Genomic DNA, 15,372 nt, shown 5'->3' on the forward strand with positions numbered 1-15,372 from the left:
TTCACATCATGGTGTTTATACCTCTCCTTGGACACGGGGAGGAGTTGTCAGGTTTTACTGCACTCCACCAGAGTGTCTTCATGTGAGAGGCAGGAGGCGTTATCTGTCCTTTACAAGGTGCAGTAAGAACAGTTGGACTTTAAGCTGTGACACTCAGCCTCCTTATCTACAGTCTATGTACTCAGCTCACTGCAACTAGACATTCAATGTCATCCACATTTTAAAATAAAGTTAATGGAGAAAAATAAACTGTGCTTCATATTGTTAAATTCATGATTCAGTGTTGTGATCTTGTTCCTGGTGAAGAACTGGTGAGAACAAAACAAACATTGTAACGGACTGAGTGACATGTAATGTTAATCTGTTATGCTATGAGTGTTATTGTGTTCACAGGAAGAAGTTGTTGCTGGATAAGAGTTATGGTTATTACTGTTATTTACAGAGTTCAGGAGGTCATTCTAGCTACCTATGGGGGGGGGGGGGGGGGGGGGGGGTATGGATATGTAGACAGACTGAAATAAGTCTATTGATCAGAAGAAGCAGTGGGGGGGTGGGGGTGCATACTAACAGGAGAAGAGGTAGTGGTTCAGATTATTCTTTAAGTTAACACAGAGACTCTCAACTAACCAACCAGGGTCCTGGTTCAGAAAGCAGGTTTAACAAACTCTGAGTCTAACCCTGAACTCTCAGTCCATGAACCCTGAGATGGAAAACTTTGAGTTTTAGGTTACAGAACAGCTGATCAGAGTTTATTCACTCTGAGTTAGAGATATTAATGCATGTTAGATGTTTATGGACTGTGGACATATACCTTTCAAAAAGAGTCAATAAGATAACAATCAGGTTTTATTCTGTATTGTTGATTAATTCATAATTTACCAGACGGTGATATAGTGGAATCTGACTGTGTTTTTATATTTAAATACATTTATGCAGTTTTAATCTGACATGTTAAACACACAGGGGCCAACTGAAATGAATAATAACTTAAATAAAATGTATTGATCAATATACATTGGAGACATGATTGTAAGCTCACAATTTGATCCAGTAAAAATGTTTTGTGTGATTTAAAAGGATTAAAAAAATCAGATTTTAAATGTTAGACATCTATTTGGATCTTTACTCAACAGCATTCAGTGGTTTTTGTAGCACACGGCTCCTTACACTACTGGTAGTCAAGGTAATGCAGTAAATGAATAAGTATTTAGTAAAGATTGCAACTATACTGGATCAGAATCAGAGGATACCAGACTCAAACAGGAGGCAGAGAAAGGTATTTGTAATATTCAATGACCACACAAGACAAAGAGTTATGAACTGATACCTGATATATTTTTTGAAAATAACATAAATAACCATCGGTTCAATATACAGTTTAATTCAACAGATATCTCAATTTCAATTCAGCAACAAAGTATTTCTTTTGTCTCTCTTTTCTTTGGTTTTGAACCACTGAGTTATTTCCAAATTCTTTTCTGTCTAACTGGATGAAACCTAAAATAAGTTATTCAGAATCTCAATTCTGGATACTTGGATCCAACATTAGGTCGGTGACAATATTGAATACCCGGTTTAATTTGATCTCTTTACGACTTACTTCAACCGTACAATACTTCACTATTCACTGTATCAGCAATAACAAGATCTCCTGAAACCAATGCACAATAATATGAAAACTCAGTCCATTCACTTCAACCAGTGAGGGTTACAACTCAGTCCTTCTGCAGCAACAGGGAACGTGTTTGAAGAAGAAGAGTCTTTTCCAAGTTAAGTCAAAGAGAAGAGTAAAGTCAGAGTCTGAATTTGATTTGACCAGAATTGTCCTTTAAACAACTGCTTTTCAAATGTCTTTCTTATTAGTCAGTAAAACTGCCTGTGCCAAAGCACACTGTATATAATCCATCGGGCTTAATCATAATATTCTTCCGGGCGAAAGTACAAAAGTTTGGCGCGCTTCTCCTCACACAGCGTTGCCAACACCAGCACAAAAAATACATCAAAATGTGCGGCCTGATTGGGAATGGTGTGCAATGACTTTTATAAGAGATTCGCCGAGCGGTTTTCCAGAAAATTGCGAACAACAGAGCAAAATCGCCCCATTGACTTGAATGGGGTTTCGGCATGAAGAGAGCTAAAAAAAAACACTTAACTTTGGACCCATATTCACCAGCCATACTTTAACATAGAAAAATGATTAAAAGTTTAAAACGTAGACAAAATGATGCCCTTTATTGAGCCAAATGGACATTTTGATAGCTAGCCAATTTTCATGAAGTCACAGATTAAGTTTCAGGAAGATTTTGGGTCCGTTTCAGATTTTATAATGGGTGTGTATTGCACGGAATGTTCAGCTCTAGAGTGAAGGCATAACTGTCAGAGTGGAGCAGAGCAGGGAAATATTCTGTGATTTTTCCAAACAAATTGCTCCCATTCCCACAATTTTTACTCTTTATTCACCATTTTGGCCAAAAAGCTTGGACATGTTGTCCTTGTCACACACAGATGTCATTGGAATCCAACAGACTTACTCATTTCGCTCAAACAGCCGCAGAGCGACATGAACTCCAACCGACTGCTCCATTAGACTCCATGTTAAATCAGACCACTAATTTCTCAAAGAAAGCAGACGGTACTAGTTTTGTATATTGCTCTGGAGCTCACATTTTAACACCGTAAACATAAAAACCACATCACTGTGTTCACCAGAGTCTTATCTTTCTCATGATATGCATATTTTTGCACTCAGACTCCTGCTTTTTGTTAAAAGGAGGCAGGAGTTTTGTTAAAAATCACTGTTTACTGTAACGTTTCTTAATCAGTCTGCCTCTAACACCAGGTGCGTCCTCACCATGGCAACCAGTTACACACACACACACACACACACACACACACACACACACACACACACACACACACACACACACACACACACACACACACACACACACACACAAGAGCCTGTCATTTAATAACAACTGTGTATGTGTGTCAAACATTATGATTCTGTCTCCTCTCCCCCTCTCTCACCCACCCAGTCCCACCCTTTCAAAATAAAAGCCCCACAAATACGAGATTCAATCCGAAAGTAAGAATCTAAAATGCAGAAAAGAGAGAAGTGATATCTCAATCGAACCTCAACGATACTACCGGTAATATTGGTGTGTATATACATTATGTCGTCTTCGGGCAGTAGAAGTCACACTGTCAAAATTTATTGGGAAATTTTCTAGTATTTTAACTCCTGTACACGTTTTAAATTAAAGCAAAAATAATGTTACATGAATTATAAACTCTTCAGTGTACACTTGACAAAATATTGTCTTTTATTCTTTTTATGAATTTAGATTAATTATAGCAATGAAATAAGTTAGAAAACATAACTTCTGTTGCTTCAGTATTAAACGGTTCAGCAGCTTTACCAGCCAAAGAAAACATTGAGCATTAAACACTCTACATGTCACATGTTCATCTTCTTTAAAGTTCACTTCTCTTTAGTTTAGCCCTCCAACAGTTGGCTCAAAGCACTGTTCATCACCTAATGCTAACTGTTAGCTCTGAACCCATTCACTTCAACTCACTAGCTTAGCATAGCACCTCGTGGCGCAGCATTTCTGTATTTATCTTTACCTCTGTGTGCCACACACACACACATAATATTATTTGTGTTTTTACTGCAGCGCTGCGTTCTGATTGGCTGAGGCTCTTCCTCTCTGTTCATTCTTTGTGACCTGGGTTACACTTTGTTTCAGCTACTTTATCAAATGTAGGGAAGTTAAACTGCGTCACTGAAATGCTGTTAAAACACGTTCACTATATGCAGCCTATTTAAAAAACTACATTCTGCTCACTCAGAAATATTAACTCATATTCTCCAATATTATAGGATTCATGTTCTATATATTAGTGACGCTGACATCAACTGTGTTCACAGAGTCACCGTGTTTTATATTTATACATTTAAGAAGAAGAAGATGCAGAGGTTTTATTCTGAGCTGAGGGTGACTTTGTGTTAGGGTCCGGGACAGGTTCCTGGTTTCAGGTCAAGGTCCGGATACCATGGGGGACACCTCAATGTGCCGGTCCAACCGATCACTGAGTGTCCTTATGGATCCTTTAGATTGTGATAGATAGTGTCGGCTGCTTCAGGTGTTGTGCTACAGAGACTAACACATACACGACTAAATGACAAGAGACACATGTTGCTCACTAAAACACACAATGAGGTGAATGTAAGTTACCAAGAAGCATGCGCCCACAGAAGACATGAAAGTAGCAGTAGCAGAGTAACGCAAAGCAACACGTGACGTCTGACGGTGCACGACTCATACGGCTCCAGAATCTGACAGAGATACGTCAGTCCCTCTGCCCACAACCTGTACCGCTCCTATAAAAACCTTTAGGACAAAGATAGAGGGGGTTTTGATGGTCTCTAGAAGTTGTTGCCCTCCTTACAGACCCTCTACAATCCTCTCACCTAACTCCACAGGATCTTCAAGGAATGGTGATGTCATTTACAAGAGAAGTGATTGGTCAGTAGGAGGAGCTTTTATACAAGTGGATCTCTTACCTGGAGCAGGTCATGTGTTCAGCGTAAGTAACCGTGGTGATCTACCAGGTAAGAAGTCCACCTCCGTCGTAGGACTGAAGTTAACCTGAGGGGACCACGCTGACCCCAGATCCTGGTTCATAGTACAGGCCTCTGGTCAGGAACAGGAAACAGCTCCAAACACGGGAACACGTTTCAAGAAAGCAGGTCCAGGCTCCGATCCAGGTCCAGGTCCAGGTGACGATGTGACAGTGAATGAGTGTAATGTGTGGGTTGGATGCTGCAGGGCTGATGAGGGAAAGTGTAAACAGGTGAGCAGGTGAATGAGAGTCAGGTGACTGGGACAGGAGGGGGAGTGTGAGGACATCTGGTGGACGGATGGAGTTGAAACAACGACATGAAACATGGACTCAGCTCCAGCTGCACATTTAAAGAGAACTTCAGCAGCTGGTAGGAGAAAGTAAAGTTAGTAGGAAACAACTGGAACACTGATGCTGCATTCAGGGTACAGGAGAAAGATGGTTGAGAAGAGTTTTAATGTGACATTTGAGGCTAAACGTTAAAACGTCTCTGACTACATGGAAATACTTGTGACCAAATGTTAAGAAACATAAATTAATTTAATGATTTTATGACTGGATCTGAGATCGGCTGCATATTTTTCATTTACTGTTGAAATTCAAAATGGTAATTTCTTGTAAAAGATGAGTCTGTGGTGGTTTCATGTTTTGGTCCTCTAGTGTCTCTGTTCAGTGGTGTCTGCTTAGAACATAAACATGTGATACATGTTTAATATAAGTTTAAAAACTAAAATCAGACTTCATCAAATACAGGAACAAATAACGTGTCTGCTGGAGACATCTAGTGGACATTTTGATCAAAACAAATAAATATTTAAATGACAAATTCACTTCTGAACACTGAAATTATTATCTGGATCAACATTTATCTCATCTTCATAATAATAATGAATACAAAATGAAGCTCATGAATAAATAAGTGACTTCAGGACAAAGATCAAAATGGATTAACTGTTCAACTCCAAATGTTTTCATGACGCAAAAATGTTTGTGAAGTATTAAAAAGTACATTTTCTCTGTTTTCTTATGAAATTCCAGGAAGTTTTTAGGATCCAACATCATGAGACTCAACACTTTCAGTTCAAGGGAGATTTAGATGTGGTAAACTTAAGACGGGGGCCCGGGGTCGAGGTGGACCTCAGAGAAGTGTTCGACATGGAGGTGGACCAAAGGTAAGGGTCCAGGTTGGAGGTGAAACTAAGAGAAGGGCCCAATGTGGAGGTGGACCTAAGAGAAGGGCCCAGTGTGGAGGTGGACCTAACAGAAGAGCCCAGTGTGGAGTTGGACCTAACAGAAGGGCCCACTGTGGAGGTGGACCTAATAGAAGGGCCCAGTGTGGAGTTGGACCTAAGAGAAGGGCCCTGTGTGGAGTTGGACCTAAGAGAAGGGCCCAGTGTGGAGTTGGACCTAAGAGAAGGGCCCTGTGTGGAGTTGGACCTAAGAGAAGGGCCCTGTGTGGAGTTGGACCTAAGAGAAGGGCCCAGTGTGGAGTTGGACCTAAGAGAAGGGCCCTGTGTGGAGTTGGACCTAAGAGAAGGGCCCTGTGTGGAGTTGGACCTAAGAGAAGGGCCCAGTGTGGAGTTGGACCTAAGAGAAGGGCCCAGTGTGGAGTTGGACCTAAGAGAATGGCCCAGTATGGAGGTGGACCTATGAGAAGTGTTCGACATGGAGGTGGACCTAAGATAAGGGCCCAGTGTGGCGTTGGAGCTAAGAGAAGGGCCTAGGGTGGAGGTGGACCTCAGAGAACGGTTCAACATGGAGGTGGACCAAAGATAAGGGTCCAGGTTGGAGGTGGAGCTAAGAGAAGGGCCCGGCGGCGGGCTCGGGGATGTTGGTGGCGTGCATGTCCCGCGTCATGTTGGACTTCTCTTTGAGCTTGGCCTGCAGCAGCGTGTGCTCCACGACGCCGATCCTCACGTCCATCTGAAGGATCTCCTGCTTCAACTTATTCAAACTCTGCTTGATCTTCACCACCGGAGCTGAAGGACGAACACAGACGAGACGGATCAGCACCAAACACAGACGAGCTGAACTCAAAACACACGTTATTCAGTCATCAGTCATCACCTCCATCAGACATGCTGCTGCCCTTCTCCTCCATCTCCTGCTTCACCTTCTCCAGCTCCTCACTGATCTGAAACACAGAAGCACTGAGAAGCTCTCAAACTGTCTGCAGGTTAAGAATATTCACTTTCACTGAAGTGAAGGATGAGATGGTTTAAAAATGAATCAGACAGCCTGAAGAGACTTCTTCCTGCTCTGATTGTTTGCTTCATCCATGTTTCCTCCTTTTTACAACTTGTTTTACAAGAGGGATGTGAGAGTGCGTGATGCGTTCACTGACCTCTGCCAGGACTCTGGTCCTCTCGGTCACTCCTCCACTGGCCTGCTGGTAGCGCTCCTTCGACTGGTGGACAACAGCATTTTGTACGCAGCTTAAAATCAGCACCAAACAGCATTCACTTCCTGTGTTTTCTCCAACAAATCAGCTGGACGTTATCACTTTGTATTTCCACACTTGTGGATCTCGAGGACAGTTGTTGTTGTTGTTGTTGTTGTTGTTGTTGTTGTTGTTTACCTCGCTGAGTTTGGCCTGAGCGCTGCGGTACTCCTGGATCAGATGCTCCAGCTGGTTGTTGATGTATTTCTCTCTGCTGCTCACCTTCTCCAGAGTCTTACCGATGTCCTCCTGCAGCTTGTCCAGGTAGCTCTGCACGGGACACGAGAGGACACACAAGAGGAGACACGAGAGGAGACACATGAGAGGACACACGAGAGGAGACACGAGAGGAGACACGAGAGGAGACACGAGAGGAGACACGGGAGGACACACGAGAGGAGACACGAGAGGACACATGAGAGGACACACGAGAGGAGACACGAGAGGAGACACGAGAAGACACACGAGAGGACGTTATAAAAAGATGCAGTGCAGCATAAAGATGTGATGGTGGAGGTGCAGTGAAGGAGGCATCACATATTGTGTAATTACACTCTGAAACAGCAGGTGGAGCCAGACACACATCGGTTAAACACTCATTCAACCGGGTCAGTGAACGCACCTTGGCCTCTTTGAGCGAGGACTTGATCCCGTCTCTGTGTTGATGCATCTGGTCCACGTGGATCCTCCAGTCCTGCAGACCGACACGCAGACCGGTCAGAAACAAGTCAAAACAGCAGCAACACAACAAGAGAGCATGCTGGGAAAAGTACAGCGACCGTCTCAGTTTGTCCTCAGAGGTTGTCCTTTAAATCCTTCAGACTGCCTCTGCTGTTTGGGCATCTTTACATTTAGAGAGACATTTAAAACCGATCCTGCACCAGGTGTCTCTCGGGTGAGGGTGCACCTTGTTGTCGGTCCTGATGGTGACTTTGAGTTGAGGAAGGACTCGCTCCACCTCCAGGTTCCACTCCGACGCGTCAACCGTCGACTCCAGAATGTCGTCGGGTTTGGAGGACGGCTCTGCTTCCTGTCGACAGAAACAACCCGATGGATCGCAAAGTGTCGCAGAGTGTTATTTGAGAGTCTTTGAACGCATCGTGCTCTCAGGCGACCTCACCGTGTGAGTGGTTCGTAGCTTCAGAGCCTCCAGGTCCATCACGTTCTCCTCCTCATCGTCAGGCTCCTCCTGAGACAAACACAGATGCCTTCACTCAGCAGCTTCTAGAGCAATGATCTAAGGGCTTATTGGTTAAATAGAGCTGGGACACCTACGATCATCTCCTCCTCCACTTTGCTGAGTGTGAGCTCCGCGTCGTCCTCCATCACAGACTCTTCTTCTGTGGTTTCTGTTGGGTAGTTCGGTCTGGAGGGAAGAAGAGGTCAAAAGAAACGAGCGGTGATGAGCAAAGATATACAGCAACGCTCCAGCAAAGACAGCAAACAGGAGCAGATTCAAAGCGCTTTGTTTATCCTTTTTGTTTTAAATAAGTTAAGTTGATGACGGCTTTTAGGGCGATAAGCCACGCCCCCTCTCTGGAGCGTCTAGCACAAATAACCACAGATAGCGTCCGGCGGGTAAACTGGCTTCTCCTACCTTCTGAAGGAGAAGCCCTTCCTCCTCAGAGCCTCCTCGGCCAGTCGGTCCAGCACCAAGCAGACGTGTTCTCCTGAACCCGACTTCAGTTTGGAGGGCGGGAAGTCCACCTTGACCCCCTGACGGACACAACGGCGACACAAATGAGTCTTCAACGCTCTCAAACCGTCACTTCTGACTGTTCAACAGCAGCCGAGTCCACCCAGATTGAGGTCAAGAAGCACAGAGAGAACTTTGTTCAGGGCTCCTCTGTGGCTGCAGAGCGCTCTGAACGTTTCATCAAGGACAAAGGAGTCTTCTGAACCTTTCAAGACCTTTTTTTACTCTCAGTTGCTAGAAGCAGAACCTCAGTAAGTGGAAAGTGAAAGTGACTGAGTGACATGTGACATGCGATGGATCGGAGGCTTTACAGCGTGACTCACGAAGGCCCTGAGCTCGGCCAGGATGTTGGAGACGGTGGCGTTGGGTTCGTCGTACTCCTGCGGCTCGGTGAACGGCCGCCCCGCCTCGTTGATGAGCCAGGCAGCGATGACGGTGAACATGAAGAACTGCTCGCCCGGGTTGGACGCCAGATACGGACTAGAGACAAAGTAATGTCTGACGGGGGTAAGAGGGGAGATCATTAGGCAGGGAAATATGAACATAAAACACATATCATAGTGTCTTCCTGTAATGTCAGAAGGTTGTAGAACCACACATGTAAAGGTTCTCAGTTTAATCTCTGGATTACTGCGGGTCAGTTTAAGGTAGAAGTACACTACATTGGAAGTTTTCCTCTACATGTATACCTTAAGACGTGATATTGTACACAGCGTGAATAAAACACCTCTGAGGTGAAACAGCTTCATCTCTCCAGGTGTACGTTTCTCACCTGGACAGGTTCTTCATGTTGTGCTTCATCAGAACTTCCTCTTCGTAGTTCAGCACCTTTAACTTCTCCAGTAAAACCTCCATCACGACAAACGCGTGATGAGCAGCTCCAGGACCACCGTCTTCTTCTCCTCGTCGACCGTCGTCCGCCATTATGATCTGTCTTCTTCTTCTTCTTCTTTATTATTGTAGTACCGGTGTTTACGGCTAACTGGCGACTTTCAGCCGAACGCGTCCGTGGTTGTCATGGTTACTACAGCCGTCGAGAACAGGAGGAGAACACGTGGTGGCTGAAAGTGACCAGTTAACCGGGTCGCATGATAAACCGTAACACCGGCTACCAGTCAATACAACTAAACGTAAAAAAAATGAATCAATTATTTGGACTCACTTCCGGTCAAACTCACGTTAGCATTTGCTAGCTTGCTTGCTAGCTAGCTGGTTTTGTTTGTTTGGCTTCCTCTCCGTTGTCAGGCAACCGAGAGCTACCGCTAGCTGGTTACGTAGCTAACGCTAGCTAACTGCCAGCGACATTATGTTTTTAAAACTTATATTCGGACTCCTGGTGGATGAAATATACTTGTTTTAATCAGTTTAAATCATATTTACAAGCTACAAACGTACAGTGCGACAAGACTGAGGAAACTGCAGCGGTTAAAGCACCTAACGGGACTAGCTAAGCTAGCTGTTAGCACTGCTGTATCCTCAACACATTAGCTTCAATGGATTTCCGGTTTGGGGTCATCAGAATAAAAGCTTTCCGGTGGTTGTCAACCCTTTTCAAATTAAAAGCTCATCAACGCTATTTCATTTTTTCAAAGAGCAGGCTATCAAAACGTGTAATTATTTCAATACGTAAGCTTTTCCCATCGAGAGTTTAACAATCACACTAAATATCACGTTTTAAGAGGCCATGAATAAGAAAGACACTTAAAAATACAATAATATAACAGTGTATTTGTCAATCAATTTATGATTGTGAGTACAAGTACATTTTTACTTGTTACTTCTAGTAATACGTTGTTAGATTGAAATACACAAGACAAACTACACAACTATATATATACATATATCGATATATGTATATATATACATATATATATATATATATATATATATATATATATATATATATACATATATCGATATCAATATATATATATATACATATATATATATATATATATATATATATATAATATGAGGTAATAATTATCTTCCATTCAAATTCTGCTCATATTGTATTCCGCCTGTTAAAATAACCAAATAAATCAAAACAAAAGAATTAAACGGTGACAGACGTCCACAACGCTGCGCTTTTACTTTGACACTTTTGTTACATTTAGATGTTGTTATTTTAAAAGAAGAAGAAGAATCAGGACTTCCCCTGTGACAGAGTGCTACATGTCTGCGTTGTGTTACAGAGAAGTGAGAGCTGATCAAGATAAATTCTCCTTTATTTTTTACTGATAGATGCTCACATATGCTTTCCTCCATATGCATGTCCACGTTACCTTATCTAGTGAAGCATGACACGCACAGTCAGACACAGTGTGTGTGTGTGTGTGTGTGTGTGTGTGTGTGAGAGAGAATAATTCACCCCCCCTGTGGGTGCAGTGGAGGGAGGGGGGTGTTTGTTTCATCTGCATGCTGCTCCCTGCCCGTCTGTGAGCACACACACACACACACACACACACACACACACACACACACACACACAGGTGGAGCTCCCCGGTGTCTGTGTTTGATTGACAGGTCCTCGCTGATGACGCTCAGCGAGACGCATCCGTCCCCGACAGCCTCGACTCACCGCCGACTCCCAGCTGCAACACGGAGGAGTGGGTGTGATGCAGACATAAGTATCAGAGGAAATAGTACGTTTGTTTACTGTCTTCCTCAGAGTCAGACGTTTCAGATGCTGAGACATTTCTTTAGCCTAGCTTAGCACACAGACTGCAAGCGTGGTTTGCAAGAGAACAGATGTCAAAGGATATGTCTTTATTTAGTTATATTTATTTGTTATGACTTTTCAGCATTCAAGGATCATTGTGCAACACACAACGCACAATGGAATTCAGTTGTAGCACAACTAACACAAACAGTAGAACATTCCTGTAGTGTATTTTTTAAATTAGCATCATAATGAATGTAAACAGCAGATAAAATGGCCGACATCTTCACATTAAAAACTCTACTTGAGGGAAACATTGTCCATCGACTGAGTCAGAGTCCTCCTCCTCTGGTCCACCAGAGTCCTGCTTGATCCTGGACCACCATGGATCCAGGTTCTCTGTGGAGATGTGGGCTCAACAGTCACCGACCTCCCGCTGCTTTTCATCCATCTTATTTTTTTTCTGTGACCGACCGTCAGGCAGCCAGGAGCATGCTGGGTAGTGGATGTAGCCTCAGGTCCTAGCTGGGTTAGCTTAGCATCCATCTGGACTCTCCTCCTTCTCCTCTCTGGGGCGGTTCTGGTGGCGTTTGGTCCGGCAGGTCTGTCTGGTTGGACGGCTGCTCTTAATCCTCACGCTTCACTTCCACATGTTGATGAATGTATTCTGTCATCAGTGATGAACACGGAAAAAAACACACAAATAAAGACAGAAATGAAGTGAAATGCATGGCAGCTACCGGCTGCAGCGTGAACATGCGTTGCCAAAAACAAGTTAAATCCTTTACATGCATCACATGTTGCTGCATGGATTTAACGGTGAGATGTTACTGCAGGCTTACCCTCCTACAGTGAAACGTGGACGAGTCAGCCGGAGACACAGTAGTAGGTCTACTGGGCAGATGGTTCGGCAGGAAGCAGTTCCAGCAAAAGAAATATAAATAAATAAATGACCAAAACATGGATACAAAAATAAAGATAAACAAATGTTGTTTAATGTCACCGAGAGAATTTAGCCCCAACACAAAGAGCATTTACATATTGGCTCACACCTGCCTTTCACACCCCAGCGAGCCTTTTGATTCAGTATTGATATGAGAAGTTGTGCTGCAGCAACTGTTAATGGATCTCCTCCAGACGCCTACATAGAAACCCCAGCAAAGCCTTCGCACAACCTGCGGGGAAAGTAAAACTCGGTTCCCGCTGTGATTACAGGCTCGCTGCAGCCAGACGGCGTGTACAGCCTCGTGGCCTGGCCTCCTCTTCCTCGGCTTGCCGGCGTCGGGTGGAGAGGTAATTGGGAGGAGAGGAGGAGGTGGATCCACGGCTTAACCTGAGCGGAGGCGGTAATGAGTGCCGGCTGCCGGGAGGCCTTCGCCTGAGGGCCAGGAGGACGCTCTCAGCCCGGGGAGGCTATTTATGCCTCTTTTGCTAAAAAAATAACTGCAATCTGAGAGTCATTATGTCACTGGATCTCTAGTAACAGGGACGGTCGGTGACGGGCTTTCACTGTTCTGCGGCACTGTAAAGGTTGAAGGTAATGAGGAGGAGCTCTCTACCTATCCAGGCTGCTCTCATCCAGCATCCGCATCCATGCACCGTGATTCATAGATATCCCAGGAAATGATTTAGCATGTTATTCACGTTATTCACGAACGAGGACATTTAAAAACTGCAAAAGCTCACACAGGGTCTGAGGGAAGGGGAGGTGGACAGAGAGCGACCTGTTATTGAAAGCACCTCATTACGTCTTCTCCACTGGAAGTGAAAGATTCTTAAAGAAGCAGGACTGGAAGCTGTTAATTGCTGCTGTTATGTGAGCTCACAGCTTCATCAGTATTCTACTTCCTCTGCCGGCGTGTCGCTCGTCTCCCCAACAGAAGGTGTCAGCTCTTTAAAACACTGGATTTGTCATTTTGGAATGAAAACAGCGTCTTTTTCACAGCTTGATGAGTCATTGTGGTCCCTGAAAAAAACAGAGTGACGGGAGAAGCGATTATAGATCCCACACACACACACACACACACACACACACACACACACACACACACACACACACACACACACACACACACTCGGCAATGACAAGATTCCTACATTCATGCAGGTTTAAAGATGATGTGTCTGAGTGTTAAAGCAGAACTGTTTCAGTTGTGATCCTCCACTTGGAATAACTACGCTGTTGTCTTGAGAGCTAACGAAGAAGAAGAAGAAGAAGTCTTCATCCAAGACATGATCGTTGTCTCACAGGTGATCGTGACCTTAATAAAGTATACAAGTGAAGGAGAAGGTTACGTTGTACGTAAAGGATAGAAAGCAGTTCATGGTGACTGTAGTTTTGTCTACGACAGAAATATACAATGCTGTAGATGATATTGATTCCTCTAGTTCAATGTCTGCAGTATTTCATGTTCATGTAATAGAATGTCATTACCAACGCCTTCTGTTTCTACACGAGCAATAACAACATGGTGCTTATCAAGGTAAGATCTGAGATCTGTGAACAAAGTGACTGAAAGTCGCTGAAAAGAAGAAAAGAAGCAGTCAGGAAAACCAACGTGAAGGGATACAAACATCCGTCACAGTTTACCTGTTTGATCATCAGCAACAGTTCAGGTGACCACTAACTCAAAAATACCTTCGCTGTGACAACGACGAGACACCAATGAATGACTCAGATAAATGCTTCATAATTTCCTAAATTTCGGAGGATGCAGACAAAATGACTGTGGTGCACCTGCTGCCTCTGAGTCGAGGCCAGTATGAGAACGGTTCCTCTGTTCTCATACTGCTTCCTGCTGTTGGAGAAGCTGAAACAAAGTCATTAAAGCTTCCAGTCAGTGTGGGACAAAGCTACTGGGATGGTGACGGTATGTCATTTAAAACTTTATATTTTAGGCATCCCTACAATCCTATGTGGGCCCTGCTCGCCCCCCCCCCCCAACCTTTTGATCCAGAACCGCTACAAGTGGTGTCACTTGAGTCAGCATCGGTTGGGTTCTGAAGACTACAAGTTTAGAAAGAATGAAGGTACAATGTGGAGGTGTGGCGTTAGAAAGAAGCTGTAGCCCGCTGCTCATCTCTGCTGCATTGTGGGTAATGCATGTGTGGAATAAAGTAAAAAAGACGATGTCTCTTGTTGATTTTAAAAACTGTCCATCGAGAGCTTTTTCCAGGACTTTTAACCGCATCTTTAGGTCTCAAACAAAGGATTATGTAAATGTTTCTGCATTATGTTTCTGGGAGACTCTTCCAATGCTGACGCTGCAGAAACACAGTTTTTCAATCTCTCTCTGTCTTCTGTACGTGGACTTCTTTTGTCCGTGTTTGTTCGCTCTTCTTCTGTGGTCTTGTATCTGTCACAGTGGACAAAGAAGACACAGTCCTCCACCGCTATACCAGCCCCCGTCTGGGCTTTTACGCAGATCATTTCCTGGATTTGTAACCTGAAACTTTTCAAGTGACAAAAATCAAAGTACAAATTCAAAAGAAGTCCTGAACCGTAGTGCAACAAATCCCCACTAAACGTAGACGTGAACCTGTGAGAGCGCTCGCGCACGTTACGCTGCTGCAAGAAGAGATTTGACAAGTCAATCTGAAAACATCCGCAGGTTATTCATGTGTTTCTGGCACAGAAGAAGAAGAAGTGTTCTCACTCCGAGGGAGGAGATGAAAAGCGTCTTAATGGAGCCGTGGATCGGCAGACGGCGTCTCCTCTTTCCTCTGCACCGGGACCACCGGAGGCCGTTTCTCTTTTTCGACAGATTGCTTGAAGAGCTCAATTGTGCTCGGCTAATGCATAACAAACAGACGGCGCTGAATGCAATCACTCCGGAGCGGCGTCTCCATCTCTTTTCACGCCGCCTCTCTCTCTGTGAAATAAATCAAAATTATGGTTTTCTGGCTGCCAGCGCTGCCACGCGGGAGGAGGGACGCCGCCGAGCG

General features: G+C 44.2%; 1 protein-coding gene across 2 annotated transcripts; it reads right to left on the reverse strand.

The window, feature by feature from the left end:
• Positions 1-5,068: 5,068 nt before the first annotated feature.
• On the reverse strand, positions 5,069-10,245 carry ift57 (intraflagellar transport 57 homolog (Chlamydomonas)). 2 transcript variants are annotated; one of them, XM_068726215.1, is made up of 11 exons: positions 9,538-10,245; positions 9,089-9,263; positions 8,667-8,785; positions 8,345-8,435; positions 8,190-8,255; positions 7,977-8,099; positions 7,692-7,763; positions 7,208-7,339; positions 6,974-7,036; positions 6,697-6,763; positions 5,069-6,608 (listed from the first exon to the last, which is right to left on the reverse strand). In XM_068726215.1, exons 1-11 carry the CDS (start codon positions 9,687-9,689, stop codon positions 6,427-6,429), a joined length of 1,242 nt encoding a protein of 413 aa, XP_068582316.1. In that variant the 5' UTR covers positions 9,690-10,245; the 3' UTR covers positions 5,069-6,426. The 2 variants fall into 2 exon arrangements, with proteins under 2 accessions (XP_068582316.1, XP_068582315.1); XM_068726214.1 differs by having other exon boundaries at positions 8,190-8,258.
• Between the last annotated feature and the right edge of the window lie 5,127 nt (positions 10,246-15,372).

Source organism: Cebidichthys violaceus, unplaced genomic scaffold (genome assembly GCF_023349555.1).
Source record: "Cebidichthys violaceus isolate CVI_PGR_0920_01 unplaced genomic scaffold, fCebVio1.0.p SCAF_38, whole genome shotgun sequence".
NCBI classification, from domain to species: Eukaryota; Metazoa; Chordata; class Actinopteri; order Perciformes; family Stichaeidae; genus Cebidichthys; species Cebidichthys violaceus.

What these genes read in the sequence shown, in the direction of transcription:
- ift57 (XM_068726214.1), bottom strand. Translation starts at nt 9,689, where the DNA reads ATGGCGGACGACGGTCGACGAGGAGAAGAAGACGGTGGTCCTGGAGCT. An exon ending in TGGCCGAGCTCAGGGCCTTC is followed by an intron (nt 8,786 to 9,088) that starts GTGAGTCACGCT and finishes TGTGTCCGTCAG; the next exon opens with GGGGTCAAGGTGGACTTCCC. An exon ending in CTCAGGCCAAACTCAGCGAG is followed by an intron (nt 7,037 to 7,207) that starts GTAAACAACAAC and finishes GTTGTCCACCAG; the next exon opens with TCGAAGGAGCGCTACCAGCA.